This window comes from Zootoca vivipara, chromosome 3, assembly GCF_965207765.1.
Source record: "Zootoca vivipara chromosome 3, rZooViv2.hap1.1, whole genome shotgun sequence".
Taxonomy (NCBI): Eukaryota; Metazoa; Chordata; class Lepidosauria; order Squamata; family Lacertidae; genus Zootoca; species Zootoca vivipara.
In genome coordinates this window covers 34648637-34674547 of record NC_142586.1, presented here as the reverse complement: position 1 = coordinate 34674547, position 25911 = coordinate 34648637, and the positions used below count along the sequence as shown (strand labels likewise).

The following is a 25911-nucleotide window of genomic DNA, read 5'->3' as shown; positions in this document are numbered from 1 at the left end:
CAGGAATAGTGAGAGTCTGGGGAAACCATGAAGAGTGGAGCCTTTAAAAATTAGGGTGTAGGTAGCATGATTCAATTTTACTGCGATGATCCTGTTTGTGTTAATTGCATATGGAAAGGGTAAGTTCCGGGATTGTCATGGAAGCTTTAGAGGGCACCCGAGCTGGGAAGCTAGATAAAAATGTTGATGTGTCTCTTTAAGAGAATAGAACACGCCCACTTCCTTACCATTTCACCAAGGTGCAGGCCCGCCATGCTGTCTCCCACTGCTCCACCCAGATACAACTAAATCTAGTGCCGCCTATGCAACATGATGACATCATCCCTGCAAGCATATTATGGCTGTGCTGAAGTTTGTGTCAAAGACTGTTTGGCTCCTGAAGTTTTCCTACATCTTTTGTAATGTATAGCATAGATTAAAATTTATTATTTTCCTTATTCAGAAGACCACTTTACCTCAATTTTTTTCTCTCTCTCATTCCAATTCCTTTTGCCTCACTATATTCCTAAAGTGGGATGAAACCATAAGGAAACCCAATAGATCAATCAAATAAGATAGTCGCTGTTGCTGAAAACTGGGCTCTGGTATGAAAATCAATGCATTTTCATAGCATGCTATTAGGATCCAATTTAAGCATGTACTTAAAGAGTATTCCACGTCCTTTGGAGGGGGAAGGTTAATTATGTTGACAGTAGTTTAGGGTGTTTTTTCAAATGGATTTTGGCTCTGTTGAGACATGCTTGTAAAAGGTCCAATATAGTTCACCTGATGACATAGCTTGGCAAAAAGAAACAGTACCCAACACTACGGGAGACATTCCTCCAATATAGACTATAATTGCCCGAGGGAGCAAGGAATATTTGCACCTTTTAAGTCAACATTACAAACATTTTAAGGCAATGTGTTTTCTTTGTTTTGTTTTAGGGTTTACCAGGGTCTCCAGGAGCAAAAGGTGTTGCTGGACCGCAGGTAAAGTATTCTAGGCAATCTGGGAAAGACTCCAGGTGTATTTTTAAATTATTATTCCACTCTTTCTCCAAGATAGTGGCACATATTGTGACGTGGCTAATTCTCCTTGTCTCCCAACAGGGTAATGCAGGTCCTCCTGGGATACCTGGCTTGATGGGGAATTCGGGTAAACCTGTAAGCTCCTTTCTTTCTCCAGTTTCATTTTATTTTTTACTAACACTTGCACATTTTGTGCAGAATCAGTTTTAAAGCATTTCCTATTCTTGTAATCATGTTAAACAGGGAGAACAGGGGCCACAGGGAGAAAAAGGGCCCATCGGACCCAGAGGCCCACCGGTAAGTACTTGTTCTGCTCTATCTTTAGGTTCTGGGATTTCAGTTCTAGGCCAATGATGGAGGAGACAAGGTCTGCACAAAAGCTGCCTTGTGTTATTTGCCTGTGACGTAAACTCTTTTAGCTTCCACATCAATTTCTTCCAGTCCCCAAATTAGTTGTGCACATTTGCCTCACATTTGCCAATTCATAAAACAAATAAACTCAGTCCAGTATTCCGTAGTGAGTTAAACACTCCAACCAAAACCATGAAACATGTAAGTAGAATTATATGATAAGCTGAACACTAGTCTACAGATCCACGTCAAGCAGAGCTTTCATGGTCCCTAGAGGGACTGAAGACCAGGGCCAGCTCTAGGGGTAGGCTGGGGGCGCTGCATGGCGAAATCGCGAGGAAACCATGCTGCGCCCGCCCACTAGGCACGGGAAGAGACGGGGCGGGGGTACCGGAGCGATCCGCGCACCACGGCGCCAGGGTGCCCAACCCGCTTAAGACGGCCCTGCTGAAGACCCTTGCACACTGTGCCAGAAGTTGTGGGGTTCTTTTTGGTTCTTCTGCTGTGAACTAAGGATGAATTTCAGCTGCACTGCATGAAGTCTTAGCCATTAATTATGACAGAATGGAAGCGTGACATTTCTTGGAACCCTCTCAAGAACCTGTCCCTGGGTGGTCACTAAGGGTCAGCCTCTCAGCTACACCACTGTGTCCAGACTTCATTCAAAATGTTTGGTGCTGCCACCTACTGTGTTAGATAGAGAGGTAGGGTGCCCCTTTTATATTTTATTACCCCATGAAATAATAATATATACATTATCCTATATATTATATAGGATATACCGGTACTTGACTATTTCCCAAATTCCTTTCTCTAAACTGATGTCGGTCTGAATGTTTTTGGACAGCTCTTGGTTAATAAAGAACAGGGTAGTTCCCTAACCGGATAATGCAATATAATCTTCTAAACTATGTTTTTAATCCCGTAAAATGCAACTAAGGGTTTATAAAATCAGCAGTGCGTAGAAACCGGAGCTACCATACTGTGTTAATTATTAACCATCCCCATTGCAAGCTCTGGAAGCAGTTCAGATTAGACTCTGAAAGTTCTAGTTCTAGTGACCAGCATGACACCTGCTAGATTTCTATAAGCTAAAAATGGTTTGCATAAGCTGATAGACGTGCAAAACATGCTATAAATCATGCTTTCAATGGGAAACGTGGGGGAAACACTGCTGCTGTTCTCTTTACACATTAGTTTACGCCGATTGTTTCCTTATATCAAAATTTACAAATCATTCTTAACCATACTTAATTGGAAGCTAGACTTTAGTTCAATGGGGCCCACTCACAAGTAACTAAACTACTATAAGTTTACAGCCATGCAGCCCAGTATGGTTAACTTAGAAGCAAGTTGCATTATGGTCAATGGAGCTTCTTACTCCCAGAGAAGAGCGCCAAGGATTGCAACCTTGGGGTCAAACTGCACATCATGCTCAATGCATGACAGGCTGCTATTTCTTTTGCTTTTCTTAAATTAATTACAGCGGCAACCCCCCCCCCCAGTATTTCTCAAAGAGTGTAGCATACAGGGAGGGTAGGTGTTTCTTTTCCCTGCATCCCCAAACTCAGTGTAGTTACAAAGTTTAGTAAAAAGTTAACATTCTATATTAAAAAGCCGTCCTTCTTGATTTCTTACTCTTCCAGTAAGTTTCACCATTTCTGCGTTTTTCATTAACTTTAGTTGCCAATCTTCTTTAGTTGGAACTGCTTCTTCTTTCCATCCCTGGGCATATAGAGTGGTACCTCTGGTTACGAACTTAATTCGTTCCGGAGGTCCGTTCTTAACCTGAAACTGTTCTTAACCTGAGGTACCACTTTAGCTAATGGGGCCTCCTGCTGCTGCCGCCACACGATTTCTGTTCTCATCCTGAGGTAAAGTTCTTAACCCGAGGTACTACTTCCAGGTTAGTGGAGTCTGTAACCCGAAGTGTTTGTAACCCAAGGTGTTTGTAACCCAAGGTACCACTGTTTTATTCTAGCTGCCATGGTAGCATACAAAAAAAAAATTTCCTTTGTTCTCTTGGTACCTCTGAACCCAAAGTTCCTATATAAAGTGCAGTTTGACTCCTAGTCTGCATGCATCTCCTCAACAACCTTATTAACAGAACTAGCAACATTTACCAAGTACTTGATTGGTGCCTGGTTCATGGTAACATGATTGGCCAACCCCTTGAACCACTATATTTTCACTTAATTTGATATAGCGTCCTTCAGAACATTAGAACCATCATCCCAATTGTTATGATCTGCTGCACAAGGGGAAAAGAACACAGATAAGATCAAGCCTTTGAATCACTGTATTGGCACAAGTCAGGGTACTGCAATCTTACAGCCAAACTTCTTAATCTTACCTTAATGTTACCATGTTGTTTAGTCGTTTAGTTGTGTCCGACTCTTCGTGACCCCATGGCCAGAGCACGCCAGGCACTCCTGTCTTCCACTGCCCCCCACAGTTTGGTCAGACTCATGTTGGTAGCTTTGAGAACACTGTCCAACCATCTCGTCCTCTGTCATCCCCTTCTCCTTGTGCCCTCCATCTTTCCCAACATCAGGGTCTTTTCCAGGGAGTCTTCTCTTCTCATGAGGTGACCAAAGTACTAGAGCCTCAGCTTCATGATCTGTCCTTCCAGTGAGCACTCAGGGCTGATTTCCTTCAGAATGGATAGGTTTGATCTTATTGGAGTCCATGGGACTCTCAAGAGTCTCTTCCAACACCATAATTCAAAAGCATCAATTCTTTGGAGATCAGCCTTCTTTATGGTCCAGCTCTCACTTCCATACATGAAGCCGAGGCTCCAATACTTTGGCCACCTCCTGAGAAGAGAAGACTCCCTGGAAAAGACCCTGATGTTGGGAAAGATTGAGGGCACAAGGAGAAGGGGACGACAGAGGACGAGATGGTTGGACAGTGTTCTTGAAGCTACCAACATGAGTGACGAAAATGGGGTCACGAAGAGTCGGACACGACTAAACAGCAGCAGCAGCAGCAACAACAACAACAACAACAATGTTATAGATCAAAACGTATTAATAAAACATGTCTTTCATGCTTCTTTTTGCCAGTTGACTTGAAGCTTTGCTTCACACACACACATTAAGGAAATTGTTCTATATGATTATCACATTCATTTCTGGTTAAAATCTTTGAAAGCTTTCATTTTATGCTAAATTGCTCCGGAGTATCAATTTTTAAACTTCAAAGTGTCAGACATAATCAGTGATAATGCTTTTTTTAAAAAAAGAATCAGCAGCAGCAGTGGTATAAGCAGATTATTTGTGCTCAGTTGGGCACAGTGGCCCATTCTTGGCTTCACTCTGCCAGTCTTTGCCAGTTCTTTTCCTCCATTGTTTCCACTCTGTTATTTAGCAGAGATGCTATGTATGGATCAGATGTGCCCCCTGCCCCCAAAAGCAAGATGGCTATGCTATTAAAATGGAGATATTTTACAGTTCTTATGGACAGTGTTGTTGCTGTTTAGTCGTCTTAGTCGTGCTCGACTCTCTGTGACCCCATGAACCAGAGCATGCCTCGGAAACTCTCATTTTCTTCTCAAAGCTTCTCCTTTTTTATATCCATGGAATTTTCTTGGCAAAATACTGGAGTGGCTTGCCAGTTCCTTCTCCAGGTGGATCACATTTAGTCTAAACTCTCGGTTATGACCTGTCCATCTTGGGTAGCCCTGCATGGCACAGCTCCATAGTTTCTTGGAGTTATTCAAGCCCCTTCACCACAACAAGGCAATGAAGGGGCTTTTGGACAACACAGTACTTCAATTTAGACTTTGTTGAGGCTTCATAGGAACGGAGCATCACCATTGTGGGACAGCTACCAAGAGCACCTCTCTGAGTACCCTCTTACAGTTGGAAGGGACCACAATGATGGACTGAGTGCTCTTGATTGAATTTTAAAAATGTATTTAAAAAACAAAAGGCGCATCAAATTGTGCCCAGAAAATGGGGGCTGATGAGAGGGAGATAAACATATACGGTAGCCCACAATATGCCAGGGACAAATGTGGGAAGAAGCCGCTACTTTGCAGTCAGGAGTCCAGTGGCCTAAAAGTTATGCTCAGGATTCCTTTCCCATCTGTAAACAATAAGTGGAAAGCCTACATGCATGCTTGCTATCCTCCATGTTAATCCTTCCTGGGATGTTCTCAGAGGACCTTCCCTCTAAACTACAAAGCTCCAAATGTTGTAACCGTTCCTGTAGTGAGGTGTCCAGAATTAGGGTTGCAGCGTAGATTTGTTCAATGGCGTTACGATAACGGCAGTTTTGTTTTCAAACCTTTCCCTAAAGATCCCAAGACAAGCATTGTGATGCAGATGTATATCTAAATGTGCATTTACCTTCCTTCTTGGCTGTGCAAGAAAAAGAACCTGGCCCTCTTCAATAGGGCAGCTAGGTGTAGACTTTTGACACCTGAAGAACAGATGTTCAGATTTGATGCCACAACATGGTTTGGTACTATGCGAATGAACATGAAACATGAACATGAAACACATTCATATAATCTCTCCTCATCTTGAGCACGGTGATCTCCTCTCTCTCTCTGGTTTGTATTAAATTAAAGGAGAGAGCATAGAAGCCTAAGGCTTCTATTAGCCGATTGTACTTAGACCCTCACACCACGGGTTCACATTCGTGTGAAATGTCAACCTGAAACAAGTTGTGCAGCATTACAAAATGAGATTTTCCTAACTGAAACACGGAAAGATGTGAGCATATAATAGTTTTTTTTAAGCACATTTAACTGGAACTGCTAGCCTGAGCACCCTAATTTTCCCTATCAAAAATATTTGTTTTTTTTTCAATTGCATATCTTATGGTGATAAACAGAAGAAGTGGTTTTCAATTTATTCTAATTTTAATTATTTTCACTTGAATCTGCATCTAGAGGCATGTTCAATAATCATGTTACAAAGTAACTAAATGGAGCTAAATTTGTGGAGAAGATTAATTAATTTTCTGGGTCACCTGAAGTTTCCCCCCCCCCCAAGCCTTTCTAAAAGCTTCTCATATTAATGACATAAGAATTTTATAGAAGCAGTGACTGGAAACTTACCCAGCTCTGAGTTCTTTTGATCCCTCCAGGATACTTAATTATTTTCCAGTAAGTTTCCTTGCTTTGCTTTGCTTGAAAAGCCATTTCATGCAACTTCAAGATGCGGCATAACATGTATTTCATATGTGGCTTCATCTCTTCATTGCTCCGCAACCTGTTGTGTTACAATTTCCTTACCAGAATATTAACATGAAAGCTAGAATTACACTTCCCCACAGTGTTTCATGTTAAGTGGAGTTCCGATGATGTATCGCTCTTGTCAGATTATGCACACACTCATCTAACTGGTTGATAAACTTATCTTTAAAAGTGATACCAATAAGAAAGTAATAAGAGCCTGCTGTATCAGGTCAGTGGACCATCTAGTCCAGCATCCTGTTCTCACAGTGGCCAAGGCGATGCCTCAAGGAAACTTGCAAGCAGAACATGGGCAGAAAAGCACTCTTACTACCCACAGTTTCCAGCAACTGGTATTTAACCATGGGAACCGAGCATCCTCTATGAAGAGATATTAGGCTGCTCATACCTGAAGACAAAACAAAATAAAAAAAATTCCTTCCAGTAGCACCTTAGAGACCAACTAAGTTTGTCATTGGTATGAGCGTTCATGTGCATGAAGAAGCGTGCATGCACACGAAAGCTCATGCTTAGTTGGTCTCTAAGGTGCTACTGGAAGGATTTTTTCAAATTTTGTTTCGACTGCAGCAGACCAACACGGCTACCTACCTGTAACTTATACCTGAAGAATCATACTTGAGCATATGAGCGTGTGCTTGTCCTTCCAGAGGAGATACATGTGTGTTTATGATGCAGAATAAAATGGGAGTATAAGAAGTTACCTTCTTCTAAGTTGGGATTTTGCTTTTTAGCTGACTATATAAAAAAAATATTAAGTAAGCATTAATGAAACGATTCTTCATTTTGCTGCCGGAAAATGCTTTAACAATGCCTCCTTGTTTTCTCAAAGGGTAGCAGAGGTGAGCTGGGTCCTGCTGGCCCTCCGGGTCCGCCAGGTAAAATGGTAAGCAGCCAGTGTCTACTCCCATCAAATTCATTTTTATTTTTCCAAGAGCTTATGGTTTCCCCTCAGAATCCATAGCAACCTAGCAGTTTATGCAAGAAGCTAAAGATGAAACATGAATACGATCATTGTTGCCTTCCCTCTTCCCAGCTTGTGACTTTACTAAGATCCACATTTTCTTATTTGAATTCTGTAAAATTCTACTGGGAACACATCATTTTTAATGCAGTACTGTGAGGAAGAAAAGTGGATATCTCTCTTTGTGTATTGCCTTAAGTTAGCTGTCGCTTGTGTTATTAATTTAAAAAGGAGCAGGAATAATGAAAGGCCAGGTTTTTTTTTCGTTTTTTCTTTCCTGCTAGCAGCTATCTGGCATTAATGACTACTGAGCGTGAATGCCTTCTTTGAAATGACTCAATCTTCATTTGCATGGTTTCTGCTTGAAGGGCAGCCTGGCTATTTGGGAACTGAAAGAGCTCCCTGTTAGAGAGGAATGCTCACGCCATAGGGTCGAGGAATTACAGCATCCTCCTCCCTCCATAAAGGCACAAATATTTTAGCAGATGTATTAAAAGTCTTAGGAACTGCTGTTTTCTGGCTGCAGTAGATTATAGCAAACTGTCAGCAACAATTTAGCAGAGTCTATGGTTCAGAAAGAAAGCACACAGCTGGCTGTTCTTATTACTCTCCATAGGGAAAGTGTAATGTGCTTCTCAGAGGCTGGGTCTCTCTATCAGTGGTTCTTTTCTTCAGTCTGAAAATTACCCTAAGAATCTTTGTTTCCACAGGGTGGCGAAGGTGACCTAGGCCTCCCAGGTTTACCTGGGCCTCCGGGATTGCCTGGTGCTACAGGTGACAGGGTAAGCATACGATTTGCCATAAGGAATTGCTGCAGCTACCCTTGGACTAATTATTTTCTGAAGCCACTTAAAGGGGGGAGGAGTTAAGAACTACCAATATTGCAGGGGTGGGGAATCTGGGAGCTTCTTGACACTGTTGGACTCTTAAGCCCATCCAACATGGCTCACAGTCCGGGATGACAGATTGTATTCCAGAATCTAGAGGGCCAAAGGTATCCCTGCCCTGAATTGTTATGTATAAGGTTTCTGCCCTCCGGTCTGTGAAAACGGTTGTGGTGTGTAGTCAACAAGTTCCTCACCACCACCAGCACACACACCTTAGAATCATAGAGTTGGAAGAGACCACAAGGGCCATCCAGTCCAACCCCCTGCCAAGCAGGAAACACCATCAAAGCATTCCTGACAGATGGCTGTCAAGCCTCCGCTTAAAGACCTCCAAAGAAGGAGACTCCACCACACTCCTTGGCAGCAAATTCCACTGTCGAACAGCTCTTACTGTCAGGAAGTTCTTCCTAATGTTTAGGTGGAGTCTTCTTTCTTGTAGCTTGAATCCATTGCTCCGTGTCCGCTTCTCTGGAGCAGCAGAAAACAACCTTTCACCCTCTTCTATATGACATCCTTTTATATATTTGAGCATAGCTATCATATCACCCCTTAACCTTCTCTTCTACAGGCTAAACATACCCAGCTCCCTAAGCCGTTCTTCATAAGGCACTGTTTCCAGGCCTTTCACCATTTTGGTTGCCCTCCTCTGTTTTTTTTAAACCCTTCACCTCACCTTTGCTGATGTCCACTAAAAATTCCTCCTGATATTACTGCAACTATCTTAATTGAAATCCTTACTTTAATTAAGGCCCCCACTTCCAGTCACGCTATGACCGACGTAAAATTGAGCCTAAGAAGGGAAACTGTTCACCTTATTATAACTCCAGTTCCATCCTATGCTGCTACTGCTTCATAGGTGCCAATTCCATAGGGCTGAGGTGTCCTCAGCCCGCCCCACCCCCAAAGTCTGCTGGGACAGGTCCGAGCTTGCAGCAGTGGTCCTCGCTTGGGTAGTGGCAGGTCTTGCTGGGCCTCGCTTGGGTGACAGTGGTCCTCGCTGGTCCTCTCGGGCGGCGGCAGGCCTCACTAGGCCTCCTCCTGAAGTGCAGCGCTCGATGCACAAGACGGCCCTTGCAATTTTGGGTGGAACTCGGTGGCTCTGTACCCCTTTGATTGTTGCTAAGGGGTTTCCAGATTATTTCTGAGGTTGTTTTTGTTTTCTGTTCATTAGAGGTCTCTCCCCTGCCCTTTCCCACTCAAGCCTCCAGTCTTTTCCTTTTGCATCCCTGGGTAATTTTAGCTTTCACATTCAAAGTCGCTGGTTGCTTAGTTAGCAAATTAAGGAAAAATCCTAGCTATCACTTGATTGTCAAGGAGATCATTCTCTTTCTCTCTCTGTCTCTCTCTCTCTCTGTCTCTCTCTCTCTGGGAAAAGGCTTCTTAACTTCAGCTGTTGCTTTCTTGAAATTCTTTGCCTTGTCTGTTCTAGGGGATATTTGATGTTCTGTCAATGAGCATTCATCATTATGGCATTAGCTTAGTTGGCAGACTGCTATAGAATTCCAGAGCCATCAGTTCTGAGGAATTAACTCGGAAAGGGTTTATTCTCAGGGGAAGTCAAATTATAGGTAGTCTTTACCACTTGCTACTGATGCCTAGAGCTCTTCATTGTAGCTGTGCCTTCCCCAGTAACTCATGTGATCTTCTCTATATTTAAAATGGAATATATATATAGATATAGATATAGATATAGATATAGATAGATATATATATATAGGGGATACAAACACTCATGCGTGGGTTAGTGACCGGAAGGAAGCAATGTTTGATGGTACTGTCAGAATCCTTCCTTTAAACACACACGTAGGCACAGGTACTCACGTTCTCGCATGAAGATGGCCAAAAATGCATATGTTTGACGTGAGGATTATACCTTGTCATCAACTCAGATGGCTCCGTCTATCATGGTAATATATTCAGTTATGCATGAAAATGGGTCCAAACCATTAGGGCAGACAGAAGCGAAACTTGAAGGAATACAAGAAACGGTGTTATACTAAGCCAGGGCAACGTTCCATCTAGTTCAGTATTTTTTATTTATTTTGCTTTTGTTATAGAATGATATTTTCTATGAGGGGGCATGCATGGTGCCGGTGAGTTGGCACAATTCAAACCCAATGGCAGGAGAGCCAGGTTGGCTCCGCCAGTGTGTTTGCACTGCACTGCACTGTACTACACTGAGCTTGCTGCTGCCACCTTTGTTCTGGTATACAGCAACAATTCAGAGTGAGGGAGGTCAGGTGATTGGCACTGCTGTAAATGTGTGGGGTGAGGGTAACTACATGCCATAGGAAACATACTGTATGTAACTGATAGAATATTAGTTACACAGAGGGTAGATGGTAGCAGTGGCATAGCGGGGTGGTGGTGGCACAGGGACGGTTTCCTCAGGCGCAGAATTGTTAGGGGTGCAAAATTTCAATGCCTGGTGCTGCCTCAATACAGTTGCAGGCTTCTGTTGCTGGGCTCCATTGAAAATGGCTTCTCTGTGCAAACCAGGAAGTGACCTCTTCAAACAATGGAATGACTCCTATTTCCGCAATCTCCTGGGTGACTCAGACACTGTTAGGCAGTTGAATGTGCATGTGTACTCTGTCTATTTCTCCCCCCCCCCCCGGTGTGGCCCCGGATACTGGCAACCCATGCTACATCACTGAATGGTAGTCATACCTGGAGGGGGAGGGTATATTTGTGCTGCATCCTGAAATTGGCAAAAACAGGCACAACACACTGTTTCCCTCCTAGCACTGCAGGATGTTGTGATGTCCCAGCATGCAGAGCAATCCCATGGGAACAGTGCCTGGCCAGGTATTCTGACTTGGAAGTCTCAGGGTAGCCTACTGTTGCAATGGTACCCATGTCCACATTCTTGCCACATACTTATTCTTTTGGTTATGCACAGTGTTGTTGTATAAAAGCACTGCCACTATTACTTTATTCTTAAATTGCAATAATACAAATGTACCTTGTATACATTCTGTAGGAGGGAATGCTGAATATTTGTATCTAGTTTGCTTCTGTTCTTTTCTCTCATCTTTGTGCCTTCATGCTGCTCAGCAGGCATGGTGCAATGTATGAAAGCCAAGAGAAATAAGAAGTGTAGATGAAAGAGTATTGTGTGTGTGTGTGTTCAATATAAATATCTCCAAAATCTTTGGTGCATTCAAACACACACCCCACACACTCGGCAGCACTAGTACCAGATTGTGAGGGGGCAAACCCGGTCTCATATATTAAGCCTTCCCATAAAGAAACATCTCTGTGTTTCAAAGGACCACTCTGATTTGCAAAACATTTATTCAGAATTAAGTTATGCTGTTTCCATCAGATTTACAATCATGGATGAAAGTCTGCTTAGAAGAGCAGCTTCAATTAAAATTCTAATTTAATATTCTATCTATTGTTGGGTTTAATGTAAGTCCCTAGGTGTTTTTGAAGTGAAAGCTGTTTTTTCCTAAAATTAAATAAGAAATCAAGAACAAAAATGGGAGACCTTCCTGATCTGTCTTGTGGAAATAGGTCTTGTGCAGGTAGAAAGGCTTGGCAGAAATTCAACAGGAGAAGCTTGTCCCACAGTAAAGATGGAGCAGTGGAAATCTTCACCACCTGACTTTAATGTCCGCTGTGCAGCTATTTAATGGACTGGGGCCCATTAATACCAAGTTTCATTAGCAGTCACTTGAGAAGTGGTTTGTTAAGTAAATAAGTCAGTGAACATGTCTCCTGGCAAGGAATTCTGAATATGAGAGGAAGAGGGAGGGAAGGAGAGGCAGCCTTGATGTGCAAATGAAAAATGTAAAAGATGGAATTGAGAGAGAGTTAAAATTTGCATTGAAAGGGCAGGAAAACTCATCAGTACACAATATCATATCATTCAATGTGGAATAATTAACTGCCCTGATAGTGATGCACAGATACCTCTCAGTTATGTTTTTCAAAGCTCTAAATACCCCCAAATGCCTTGAAGTTAGGGGTTTCCAACTTCCTAAAATTGGGGAAACCACCCCTTGCAGGGAAAAAAGAGGAAATGACTCTTTTTATTATTATTTCAGGCCAAACACAGTTTGGAATTAGCCTTGTTTGGTGCCATGTTTTGTAAAGCAAATTCCATCAAGTGCGTGAACTACGGTATACCAAGTAGATGATTAGCCAAGGGTGTGAACTGGTTGCCCAGACCCCATTTAGTACATTTTTTCTGAGCCCCGAATTCCCAGGTGCAAGCCATGTGGTTCACTTGTCAACTACGGGAGAAGAAGGAATGGCCACAATAGATTTCTGGGAGCATTAATCACCCACCTTGGCTGTCCCCATAACGCCACTTAGGCCGACACTTAAATTGAACTCTGTTTGTCATGCTGACAGCAAGGAGGAAGAGTTGAAATTGTCTGGTTATTGATTAGTGTTATCAGAAAAAAAAAGGAAAGCAGGAATAGTGTTATTTAAAGTCTGTCTCACTACCAGCCCTGACTGAAACACTGGATTTCCTCAAGCCTCAGACATTGCTCCATTTCTGTAATTTTTATTGCTGTATTGGTTTTCTTTCCTTCATGTTTTTTAAAAATGTTTTTTTAGAATATTTCAGAAAATATTCATGGAATAAACTGTTATACATATATAGATTAAACCACTTGCAATGCAGTCATATTGCAGCTGGCTCAAAGAACACAAGAATCAAATAGATTATGATGTTGCCATTCTTTACGGTGGTACTTCGGTTGTCAAACGTAATCCGCTCCGGAAGACCGTTTGACTTCCGAAACATGCGACAACCAAGGCGCAATGGACGGTTGGCAAATTCCATTGAGAAAATGGAGAAACTTGCCTCGAAAGCCGTTTGACTTTTGAGGCGCGTTTGAAAACAGAAGTATTCGCATCAGTGTTCGGGTTCCGAATCGTTTGCTTCCGAGACACTCGAAAACCGGGGTTCCACTGTACTTAATTTGATAATTTAGATACCATTTAATTCTGTAGTTTCTATGTGGTGTACAATAAGGATATATCGTACATCATAAAACCAGTTAAAGTTAACCATAAGATCGGGGGGGGGGGGATCACTTAAAATGACTGCTGAAAAGTCCCTCCCCCAAGCTTTGGAAGTTCAACAAGATGCAGGAATTCCAAAATGCATCTTGCCTTTCTGCCCCTATCATAAAGGCTTCCCATTTCACTTCAGTGGAGAGGACAGCTCCAGCTAAATAAAGAGACCCATATTGCCTCATCCATTTAATCAAGTGGGAAATTTGCTTCCAAAGGGAGCTCTTTATGTGCAGCAGAACATATTTTTAAACTGTCTACAGTAGCTAATTTTAAGTTGGTTTGTTTTTTAATCATGTTATTTTTATTTTGCATATAGGGTTTGGTTGGTGAGCCAGGACCTAAAGGAGATCAAGTGAGTACACATATTCACATTGTCTCGTATGCTTCCAGCAAGGTTGAAATTATGGGAAATGCCTTATCCTTATTTATAAATAATATGCTTCTTATTATAATACAGGGAGCTGCTGGTGGAGAAGGGGAGCCTGGACAAAGAGGCGATCTTGTAAGATCTTTTCACTTCATTCATTCTACACACTCAGCTTTAAAACTGGCAGGTGTTGTTTCATATATAACACAGACAAATGGGTCATGCAACTTGCTGTTGAAAGAGCTGCACATCCCATATGAACGGAAAAAGATAGCTCTATGGACATTTGGGTAATATTATTGCAGTCCTATATACACTCTCTAGGAAATTAAGTTCTGCTGAACTCAACAGGGCTTATTCCTGAGTAGAAACTCATAGGATTGCACATTAGAGGAATACAAAATGTGATCTGATTCCTTTGCCTGTTGCTCAACATTGGACATTAAGGGGCAAATGCCGCCACATCTGACTACTTTGGATCAGTCTAGTGAGGCAGATTGAGAACATTGCCCTCTTGTGTTCTCAGCTCTTCCTACCTTCATGCAACTTGACATTGTTGTGCCATATCAGAGGCAGGGCACAGCCATTAGCGATGTAGTTCAGAGGCAATTTTAGGGTAGCACAACCTGTGGCCCTGCAGATGTTGCTGGACTCCAGCTCCTAGCAGACCCAGCCAGAATGGCCTTTGGTCAGGGATGATGGGAGTTGCGATCCAACAACATTTGGAGGGTAACAGGTTCGCCATCTCCACTCCAGAACATACTAAATCTTGAATGAGGCATCAAAATGTTCAATTACAGATGGTACCAATTTCATGAACAAAACCCCTCATTATTTTTTTTAAAGAAAAGCCTTTTTCATAGTAAAAAAACACCCTTTTCATCCTTTTTCACAGCTTCTGTAAGTCTACCTTTTAAGTACACCAAGCGGTTTCCATTCCCTTTTAGAGTGATACCATTTCTTAAAATATTTAGAAAATAGTACAATATTCATGTTATTTAAAATTGCTTGCGCGTACGCCATCCTGACACAATTCATCTTGTTTTGTTAGGGCGACATGGGTTTGCCAGGCCCTAAAGGATCTGTAAGTATGATGAACTGCATTGTTACAGAAAATCAAAAGCTTAATAAATCAGCAGAATATTTCAAACAAGGGGGTGGTTATTTAGCCTCGCAAATGGAGCTTCAGTATTTAGTTCCCCAAGCAAGGAAGTTAAGGCAAATGTGATCCATCACTCATCGTTTTTATTCTAATGCTGTGGATTACTAGAGGGTTTCTCAGAGTGACAAATGTGACCTCTCAGTGTGTGGAGATGGAGTGGTTTGTGTGTTTCTGTGAAGAGGGGCAAATTAATGAGTCAGTGCGAAACTTCCCAGTCGTTGAGTAGAGCGATCCCTGTGAACTAAAATTTTTATACAGGTCATAATCCAGAGTTGAATATCTTCTATGCATCTCACACAGAAAAAAAGACATTCAATCTGGATGTAGAATTTGGCTCCTTAGTATCTAAATCCCCCCTCCTTTTACCAGAAGTAACTTCATAGCTTTCGTCCATGTTGAGACAGAGATTGGCAGAGGCCATGTTCGAACAATCCTATCTTGGTATCCTAAGCCAAGCCACGAAGGTGAACCCCGTGCACTTAATGCAGCCACTTTGCTTCTCCTTCCACATAAGCTGCAAAACAAGGAACTCTTCAGTTAACCATAGTGTTACATCTGAACTGAGAAATCCTATTTAATGTCTTCCAGACAAGCCAGGGATATCTTAACGATGTCCCAATAGCCTGCCTTGTTTGGAAGCCATTTTCTGATTCAGACTTAAATCGTAAACAGTACTGAACTGGAGACATCTTGGTTTGCTTACCCACCCAAAGGGAGGAGTGAAGCACCTGGGTGATGTCAGTTAATGATGCACCTATAGTCACAGGGCAGCTTGCCCGGAATCTCTGTTGCTATCTGAAAAGATGCAGCTTTGGCTATTAGTGGCCTGGCCTCTGTGGACCTTGGACATGGACGTAAATATGCCTACTTTTAAATAGGTTTTATTTCAAAATAATTGTATGATTATCCCACTGTCTCAGTGACGCCTCTCCTCAATGAAGTAATACAGAATAGTATAAAAAGGAGCCTGCCAGCCCACAGTATGCTAACGGGGGTCCTATGTAAAGTTTGGAATGCATTGATTGGAGAATATATAGGGTGCCCTGAAATCTTGCAAATTAAAGTTCACCCCCAACTTCTTCAGTTTCCATATCCACCCAGTAGATCATTGCAAGATCCTTACCACTCTTGTTATCATCCCAGGGATGAAAAGTTCTGCAACTAGTAACACTGGCGCCATAATTTTCTGTTTGTCTGAGAAGAGAAGTAGTTGCGATTAGTTTCCCCCTGCAGTGGTTTAGAGGCAGCCGTTTGCAAACACTTGTGTTACCAATTTCTAGCTTATCTAATATTTATTTCCTCTGCAGTTATATTTATAGAATACAAAAATGGGGGGATCTTAAAAGCACTTGTAGTTTATGGCCTCCTTGGTAGTTAAGCTGTTTTTTAAATATTTAATATATTCATAGGATTTGTGCAAAGGCAAAAGTTTAGAATTGCTTCAGGGATTCATATTGCTTAAGTAATGTATCACAGCGGAGGTGCCTGTGGGGAGAAGGGAAAGCAAATGTCACTTGCTATGCAGCAGACTCTTCCCTATGTGTTTACTTACTGCAGTGCATAAAAATGGTCCTCCTCTAAAAGAGATCAGGCTCCGCCACCAAAAATAAAGGCAAACTCAAATCTACGGTCCAACATAAGGCTTGTTAAGTCTTTCCTCTTCAGTTGAAATTGCCAAATCTAGCAGGGGACCTTGTTCAGAATGCCAGGGTGCCATGGCAGCCACGTTAAAAGAAGAAGAAAAGAAAGATATATAACCCTCTTCATTTTACTGAGCAGCCTTCCCAAGCACTTCCCAATCATTCAACATTCAAGTACAAATCTGCAAATGTCAACTCCTAGTTCTCCACTGTGAATGTCGTGGGAGCCTGAGGAAGTACATGGCACAGTTTACTGTTGTATTGAGATACCCGGAACAATGTGGAAGAGTAGCTCACTTTGCAAAAAAGAAAGAAAGAGAGTAATCTGCTCACTTCCTGCCATCTTTAGGTTGGGAATCCTGGCGAACCTGGGTCACGGGGGCCTGAAGGAAGTCGCGGTTTGCCCGGGATAGAAGGATTACGTGGGCCCCCTGGACCTCGTGGCTTGCAAGGCCAACAAGGTGCAACAGGCCTGCCTGGCAGCCAGGGCCCAGCTGTAAGTAAGATATCCTTTTGCATGGCTAGAATTATGAATGGGCAAGAATTATGAATGGGCTTGCAATCAAAATTGCAAGGTGGCAATCTATTGCAGATCCCTGCAATCTGCTGGGATCATCTACATTTTTTGCTGGACGCAATTCTGCCCACTGTTTACAGAATGCTTATTTGTTTCAGGGCAGAGGGCCAACCGATGCACACATTAAGCAGGTTTGCATGAGAGTGCTGCAAGGTAAATAAACCATATTTCTGTTTGTGAACTCTGAATATGAGTTTTTTCAACAAAACACTAAACATCATGTGGGCAGCTTGAGGCCCTCAAGAGCTTGCATTTACTGTGTGTGTCACCTGCTTTTCTCCTAGCAGCACATGCTTTGGTGGCAGGCTGGCTGGAACTTCTGCTGATTTGGGGTGGAAAACAACTGAAATTGGAAGTTCTTGGGTGGTGGGTTGTATTGCGTGGTGGTGGTGGTATTTGTCCTTGCTAAAGATTCCCATTCAGAAATAACAGTGTTCCAAGTCAATGGATCAATGTCAACTTTTTGACATTGACTCTGGGCAGCAGGACAGGAAGGCACAGGACCCAGTCAAAAAGAGGTGGGGGGGGGGGAGAGAAGCTCCTGCATTCTCCACGACATTTTTCTCCTTTAACATGAAGGCTGTTTTGGCCACAAGCAAAGCCATCAAAGGCAGCCTTTGCCAACCCAAGGCCCTCCAGATGATAACTGCCATTTCAATGCTGTTGCTATAATTAACATGGATCACGGCAATTTAAGCAAGCTCATTTAGTCGCACTTTGTGGTGCTCAATAAGTTGCTTTTGTAAAGCCTTAAAATGAGGTTGTTCCAGTAAGTGCCCGTGTCCAAAGTATGTTGTGTCAAATAGACTGCGGATAAAACATGCTAAAGTATGGGCTGCTAATGAGAACTGTGTTCCTTCAGTCATCCATGCGTGTTAACATTGCAATAGCATTGATTTTATTCTTGTTTTATAACTGGGTATATTTGTAGCTTTGAATTTATTGTGTCTGTGTCGGGGCGGGGGAAATCTGTGCCCTGCTGACAGAGGTCCTCTGGGATGTTTCACTGCTGTATTTCAGCAGTTTAAGAGGCATTATTGCACTGTGATTTAATTTGAGGCCTTCTCAGCACAACTGCTATTTTTAAAAACTGCCCAACAGGGTATATTATTAGTTTCCACTTCAGATTTAGCTTTGCTATGAAGATAAATGTAACCCCTCTCCTTTTATCAAGTTTAGAATGTCCCTATAGGGAAGGGCTGTAGTTCAGTGGTAGAACACATGTCTCGCATGAAGAAGATTCAATCCCTGGCATTTCCAGTAGGGCTGAGAAAGATTTGAGCAACTGCCGGTCAGTGTAGACAATGCTAAGCTAGGCGGAATAATGCTCTGACTTGGTTTGGGCCGCTTTCTATGTTCTATGAACATTAGGTTATGTGAGGCCAATTGTGCTGGATTTGAATGCCATCTGAGGATTCAGCAGTTGAAGTGTTACATTTGCAGCAAAAAAGGGGGGGGAACTACTGGAAACATCATGCCATATCCCAAGCAAAAAATAAAATTGAAAAATGCATCTTTCACAGTGTCAGTGTGTGGCCGATAAGTTATCACAGAACTTTTCAGATGGGGAATTAAAACAAATTATCATGCAAGGGATTCAGTTCCCTTTCTGCTGCCCGCTCCTAACCTTTCTACCTGCGTATTTGCGGCAGATTCATGCTAAATGCCCCCCTCCATCTCTTTGTTATGGAAATCTTCTGCTCCCAGTTTTTCTGCTCCCAAGGAATTGTCACAGCTAATATAAAACCTAAATATCAGAAACTTATTTGAAGTCTACTGTGTCTCATCAGAATTGTAAGAACCATCTCTTTATTTATTCATAAAAAAGCCAATAGGCATCTAGTCCTCATGGTTGCATGGGTTTGAAAACGTTGCTTTTTATGAAAAGGTTGGTGAGTAAAAAACAAGCAGCAACCACCAATATTATTATCTTTGCAGTTGAATACTACAAATGATTAGATTAAATTTAGCTTGTAATTGATCTTCATTCCTCCCCCATTTAACAGAGCAACTGGCTCAACTGGCTGCCAGTCTTCGGAGGCCGGAGTTTGGTGCTCCAGGCCTCCCAGGCCGCCCTGGGCCACCGGGTTCCCCTGGGCCACCTGGAGACAATGGCTTCCCAGGGCAGCTTGGGCTTCGGGGACTGCCTGGCCTTAAGGGTCCTTCTGGAAACATTGGGCTGAAAGGCCCCAAAGGTAAGAGACCAATGCATGCTCAACTGGGAGCATTGCTCCCTGAAGTCAACAAGACTCAGCCACAAGGAAACATGTATAAGAGAGGGATGCTCAGTGCTAGGATTGCATATAAAACACACCGAAGCTATTTGCTATGGGGTGTTCATTATTACATGCAGTTTAATGGAAGTTTGTCCACATTAATGGATCCGTCACATACAACTGATACATATTAATTCAGCTTTGTTCATGTTCCTGGCTTTGATGCCAGAAATCATCGTTCCTTTCTCATTTTCGTTTCAGGAAAGAGTACAAGCAAATTTATTCTTTTCCCCATTATTGACCTCAGTATGTAACACAGCAGGCACCCCTAACACACTAAGCTCTTAATTTCTGCAGTGTTTCCTCTACTTTTGTCTGCATACTCACCTTCTTGAGATTTCATTCTCTGCTCTTCTTTTTCCTGGTCCAATTCTACCAGATGCCTTTGTACTACTTACTATCTCTAATGAACCAGTCGGGAGTCCTGTGAGTAACTGAAATAGAAAGAAGTTCTTGCCCCCTGTCTACTCCAGAGTGCTGCAGAAGGGTACCTAGGCCTGCTGGAGCATCATGCAAGAGAGGCCAAGTTGGATATTGTGTGAGGCAGGTGGAAGTTGTGGCAGATTTGTGCTGGAACCAGATCAGGGCAATCGTTGCCTCAGGTCTTGCGACTCACGATGCTTGCTTCCATCAATCCCCATTAAAATAAATGGGCTGTACAGTTGTGTAACTAGCTGCAGCCACGATCGTTTTAGCTTCCTGTTTCTGAGCTGAATTACCCGACTAGGGAGATATTTATTTACTGCCTTTTTTTTCACAGTGGCAAAGAAAGAACTGAGATCACATAGGTTATATGCACCCCAATCCACTGCACGCTCACCTGGAAGAGAGTAATGCTGAGTTCATTGGCATTTGTTCCCTGTTAAGTGTGCACAGGCTTTGCAGCCTTAGCGATAGAAACAGACCTCCCCCTCACCTTTCATTGTTGCATTCAGAACACTCTCCAGTCCCTTTATGCAGCATTTTATTTCACTTCTCTTCCCAGGCCCGGCTGTTTGTGCTCATTTCCCATAAAAACACGGAGCACATTCATCCTTTGAATGTAAAGTTTCTCACCTGAAACTTCTTGCTAAGCATCAATATGACATCAGGCTAGACAGGGTTGGGATTACACCAATGTGGCATTTTAGCAAGGTTTGCATGCTTTCCCTGGCCCACTGCTAACTTGACACTTGAGCATATTGTTACTATGGATCTAACAGTGTCTGGAAACATCACCTACTCTAGTGATGCCACTAGCCCTAGGGCATTTGTCACTAAAGCGCACATTTGCAAACCTCTGAATAGAGCAAAAGGTGTTTTGAGAAGCCTATGCAGAGGGACATTATGCAAGAAAACCACACTTTTCAATACTGTAGTTAAACTGGAGATCTGCTAATTTAATGTCTCATCTTTGTTCTCCTTTGACTGAGCAACAAAGCAAGGAATGACTTGCACCTGCCACTCCCCAACCATCTGTCAAAAATGGTGACAAAATGCCAAAAATGAATTGAAAGAGAAATCTAATCACTGGTCGTAAAGCAGTTTCTGCTTAAGACCATATTTTATTTTGAGATTGTGACAGCAACCTTTAATATTCAACTATTTTGTAGATGTGAGATGCTTCATTTTCCCTTGTCATGAAAGCGTCCCCCTACCCTCAACTGCTTTTTGCATGCTTTTACCCAGTTATAGATAGTAAACTGCTTCGCAGGCAAACCTGGCTATTGTGAGATAGGCTAGGGGTTTCGAACAGAGCCACCCGCCTTTGCAGGAAGGACATGACAAATAAACCACTATAGAGCCAGTTTTAAGTGTGCAGCAGTGCCTTTGCAGAGTGATGAGCCAAAGTTTATTGAGTGCGGATAGGACTGTGCTCATGGGTAGCCAACGGGTCTAGAACCAGCACCGAGTTCAATTTGGCCGGCCACTCTGAACTTTTCTAAAGAGATTAGAACACTGAAACGCCAGATTGGGGATAACTGGACCTGGAAATAACAATTCAGGCTGCTGACTCAACAGGAACAAAGATCTGTTTGAGCACGGTAACCTTGGTCTTTACATTCCAAGAGCAAAGGAGGACAAAGGAAGTGAAATTAACAAAGCTTAGATGAAAATAACTTGATCTCTGGTAACCTAATAATTACTTCGGGACACAGTAATCAGCACCTGGAAGCACCCGTACATCTAAATGTGGTGGAACAGGGGATGACTCTGCAAAATGAATAAGAGCGGAATGTTAAAAGCTGATCATTATGCTGCATAAAAGGGGGGAGAAGGCAAAGCTTCAAGTCCCACCCAGCAATCCAGTTTCCAGAGCCAGCACACATTAGGATGCAGCAAGTTGTGATGCCTATAACAAAATATGATACAATGGTGTCCCATCAACATTACTGCCAATAGCTATTACAAAATGTCAAACTCTGGGCAGTTCCCCAGAATCGGGCCATGAAAAGGGGAAAACCTGAGTAGAAATAAATTGTGATGGCCTCAGAGAAGGTGCCCAGATCTCTGGAGCAGCACAGAGGCCTCCACTTTATTTGCCAACAGACGCCAGACAGAAAACTCTCTAGGGTGGCAAATTGGTCTCTGGTTGCCAGCATTGCATAGTACAGGTGATCTTTCAAGTTAGCCGTTTCAGAAGAAGCCTACTGTTTACTGTGTAACTATTCCTGATAATATTCAAAGCTGTTTTTTTTTAAAAAATAAATGCTTAACAACCCAAATTTTACTTATTTACTGAGCCATTTGATCCAGGCATGTGGTCCACTCTTGTGTGGTGATGAGATGCAGAAGGGGGGGCAGGATTAGTGGTAAAGAAAAATCAGCTATAGAAGGGCAAAGTCCCTACTTGGAAATTGGATCTGTAATGTGAGATTGTGGAGATAGCAGTCAGTTCTAACTGTGGGGGGATTTAGTAGTGGGAAGCTACCCTTAAGGACATGCATATTTAGTTTAACTGAATCTGCTCTGCTCTAAATCTCTGTTATTGCTTGAGTGCGGATCATTTGTCCTGTCTACTGATTTTAGGTGTCTCTGTGTGTGCAGAAAGTTTCGTGATGCAGATTGCACATAATGTTCCATTCATACGTTTTAGGTGAAACAGGTGAAAAGGGGGAGAGAGGGTTCCCAGGTCGAGGACCCAAAGGCTTACCAGGCACAACAGGACTCCCAGGTAAATACTGAATTTTGCTTCTAGGATAGGGGTGGGGAACCAACACTCCCCCCCCCCCCCCCCAGATACTGTTGGACTCCATCTCTTGTCAGCCCCAGCCAGCGGTCAAGTATGAGGGGAGTTGGAGCCCAGTGACACTTACAGATTCCCCACCCCCACCTGTGCTCTAGGAAATACAAGAAGTGTTTGTGCAGCTGTGCATGAAATGCTATATTTAACAACCCTGGAAATGTAGGTGTCTGTCTGCAAGGGAGTGAATGCTTAATTACTAAGTTATACATACAAACGTCCTGCCCCCCCCGCCCCCAGCCCATGTCTGTTTCTTTCGCCCTTCTTTTTTGGTAATGCTGTGACCTCCATGGTCAAGGCAGGCAGTGCATCCCCTTGAAACTAGCAGCTCAGCTTCCAAATTATGGCTGGTAGCTCTTCTCAAACAGTCTTCTGTCCCACTGTTTGTTTTATCTTCAAAACTGTATGGGAAGCTCTGGATTTACCCATTAGTAAAAGCCAGCCTGCAGCTCAGAAAGCCATGGAATAAAATTTTGGAATCAAGTTCCATAGACCTAATACTGCCAACATTGCAGGAGGTGGTAAAATACACAAGGTCGGGATCGAGAACACAATGATTAAGTTGAAAATAGCAAGTTGGCTTCTAGAATATATGGCATGCTTAAGGATTTGCAAATCCTTTAGATCTGATTTTGGTTGCAGGACTCTTTAAAATTTAGCTTGCTGTGTTACTGTACCAATATGAAGCACTGCAGAATGAGAAACCCTTGCTTATAAATGCAACACAAGTGCCCTCTAGTGGTAACTAGAGGTAACGATGGCACAAATAATTTGCTATATTAAAAGTGTGGATTGCAACTTTTAAGGACTGTGTATTTATATGAATTGCATACATTTCTATAAATATATTCAAACTATTTCTATTCGTTATACGCAAAACTTTTCAAGTTGCCTTGATTTCTTAACCATCTCATCCCTTCTCCACAACATTACGTTTTCCATGAACAAGATTTCTTTCCAATAATACTATGCAGTCCCAAAAACAGGCAGCTCGAGGGAAATTCGGCCTTAATGCTCTGCCAAGGAAGGGCAAGACCCTGTGATTTTTGCAAACGCAATCTTTGCCCATCAGATCGAAAATGGTTGAAGTAGATGGCCTAGTTTACTTGAAGGCCGCTTATTGGGTTTGGAAACAATTTTTTTATTCAGGGGCCATAGCCGCCACCACCATCCTCCTTGATATAGCACGTACCTTGAACACATAAGTTCCCCATTCAAATCCCCAGCATTACTAGAACTAGGAAAAATCTCTTACAAACAAAAAAATTCAGTCAGCATAAAGCAGTTCCTTATGTTCACAATGACTGTGCCTACCAATGGATATCTTCACTGCACTCTTTTCAGCACCTACCTGCTAAAAGCATGTTTGTTCAGACAAACTTACCCCAGATATCTAATACCAATGTGTTTTCAGTATATTGCTGGTTTATTTTTTTAATGTCTCTAAATAGTTGTTTCGTTTGTTTTTAATGAATAATTCTATTGCTTTATTCTTTCGTGAACCAAATAAGGGGAAACTTGAATGCCAGATTAGGGTCTTCTCCTTTGGATGAGGAGTTTCTGTTTTGTACTCTGAAAGCCAATATTCCATGAGACACTTGGTTCAGGCTGGTGACTATAGACGTGCACGCTGAACTCTCCTGATCCACATGCTGCATCTCCCTCTGCAGGAGAACCAGGCAAACCCAGCTATGGAACCAATGGGCGAGATGGCGACCGAGGCCCACCTGGAGCAGGTGGTCTACCAGGCATTCCTGGGCCGCCGGGGCCCCCTGGCCCTCCTGGTTACTGTGAGCCATCAGCCTGCACTGTGCAAGCAGGACTACGAGCGGACAATGTGAAAGGGCCATGAAAAGTGCAAAAGTTTGCCACGTGAGTGTTTGGCAACAGTGTGCTACCTGCACATATATTTGACAACAGAGAGGAAACGGCAGAAGAGATGCATACAGTAAAAACGTAAGAGAATTCTTCTACCCAAGGCTTGACAAGACTTTGCATGCACTGGTTGTCCCCTCTTCAACCTGTACAAACAGGTACATGGCAACTATTTTTTAAAAAGTGATACCTGGTGGCTTTTCTTTTTTTTATCATGGTGAAAGGCCGCTGTGTCTTTTTTAAGACACCTTCCCCAAATACTATTATTATTTCTTTCTCCTCTTTGTATTTGTACTGTATGAAAGCATCAGAGAGAATGATGTGATTCAGTTGCCTTTATCCAAGGCAACTGTACAATTGTGGTTGTTTGCAGTCACCTTTTTCCATGTAGCTTTCTCTAATTTCAAATACACAGACATGGCCGCCATGCAAAAACATGTGAAATGATTTTGCACACTGAGAAGCTTCTGTAAGGGTGTGAATGCCACGTTGCCGGTAATATATCATGTGAAGAAACTGCTACACATAGAAATTTTAATTTTCTGTTCCAACATGTATTGAATTCTGTTCAAAGCAACACTGTTGCCAACTCCACCACATGTCATATCCGAAATTAAACAAAGAGGCCAAAAAGTCACTGGTAAGGGAATCCTAATCTTTGGAAACAGCTAAGATTTATAGCCAAGTTTATTTATTTTAAATGATCCGAAGTCACATCTCTGGTTGTATAAAAGTTGAAATAAATAATGTTTTTTAACCCCTTTGCATTGTTTTGGTATGAATGGTAAACACAAAGAAAACAAAGGAGGCAAGCTTTATTAGAAAAGTCCCGTTATATGTTTGGATAAAATTTCATTTCTCAAGGAAACAAAGTGCATTGTATGAATCAGTCTACTGTGTAAATTTGTTTTTACAATTTATATATATATTCTTTGATCTGTCATCTTGAAAGACAAAAATAAAAGTGCCCTTATTTTAATCTTCATTACTTCCCCATCTCTATTTTGCACTTAGAAATTTTCAGAAAAGGAGAACTTCTTTCAGGGAACCAGGTTTAATTCAGCTGCCACCAGAAACATACAGTCACACCTCGGTTTAAGTACGTCTCGGTTTTAGTATTTTCAGTTTAAGTACTCTGCGGACCTGTCTGGAACGGATTAATCCACTTTCTATTACTTTCAGTGGGAAAGTTCGCTTCAGGTTAAGTACAGACTTCCGGAACCAATTGTGTTTGTAAACCGAGGTACCACTGTACTGTTCTTCCAATCCCATTTTTAATCCATTTCTCATGTGGGTCGCTATTTCCATGTGCGAATTTATGTTTTCACTGTGTTTTCCATC

At 42.3% G+C, this 25911-nt stretch overlaps 1 protein-coding gene across 1 annotated transcript in view; it reads left to right on the top strand.

Annotated features, from left to right (window-relative positions):
- The window catches only part of COL9A1 (collagen type IX alpha 1 chain), a 57263-nt gene extending 31714 nt beyond the window's left edge, over positions 1-25549 (top strand). Inside the window, exons 23-35 of the mRNA XM_088665846.1 lie at positions 925-969; positions 1090-1143; positions 1252-1305; positions 7395-7448; positions 8237-8308; positions 13767-13802; positions 13908-13952; positions 14869-14901; positions 16969-17115; positions 17295-17349; positions 19203-19391; positions 22549-22626; positions 24366-25549. Coding sequence (XP_088521972.1) covers positions 925-969; positions 1090-1143; positions 1252-1305; positions 7395-7448; positions 8237-8308; positions 13767-13802; positions 13908-13952; positions 14869-14901; positions 16969-17115; positions 17295-17349; positions 19203-19391; positions 22549-22626; positions 24366-24547 — 1044 coding nt within the window. The 3' untranslated portion in view covers positions 24548-25549. The remainder of the gene's footprint in view (positions 1-924; positions 970-1089; positions 1144-1251; positions 1306-7394; positions 7449-8236; positions 8309-13766; positions 13803-13907; positions 13953-14868; positions 14902-16968; positions 17116-17294; positions 17350-19202; positions 19392-22548; positions 22627-24365) is intronic.
- The last annotated feature ends 362 nt before the right edge of the window (positions 25550-25911 follow it).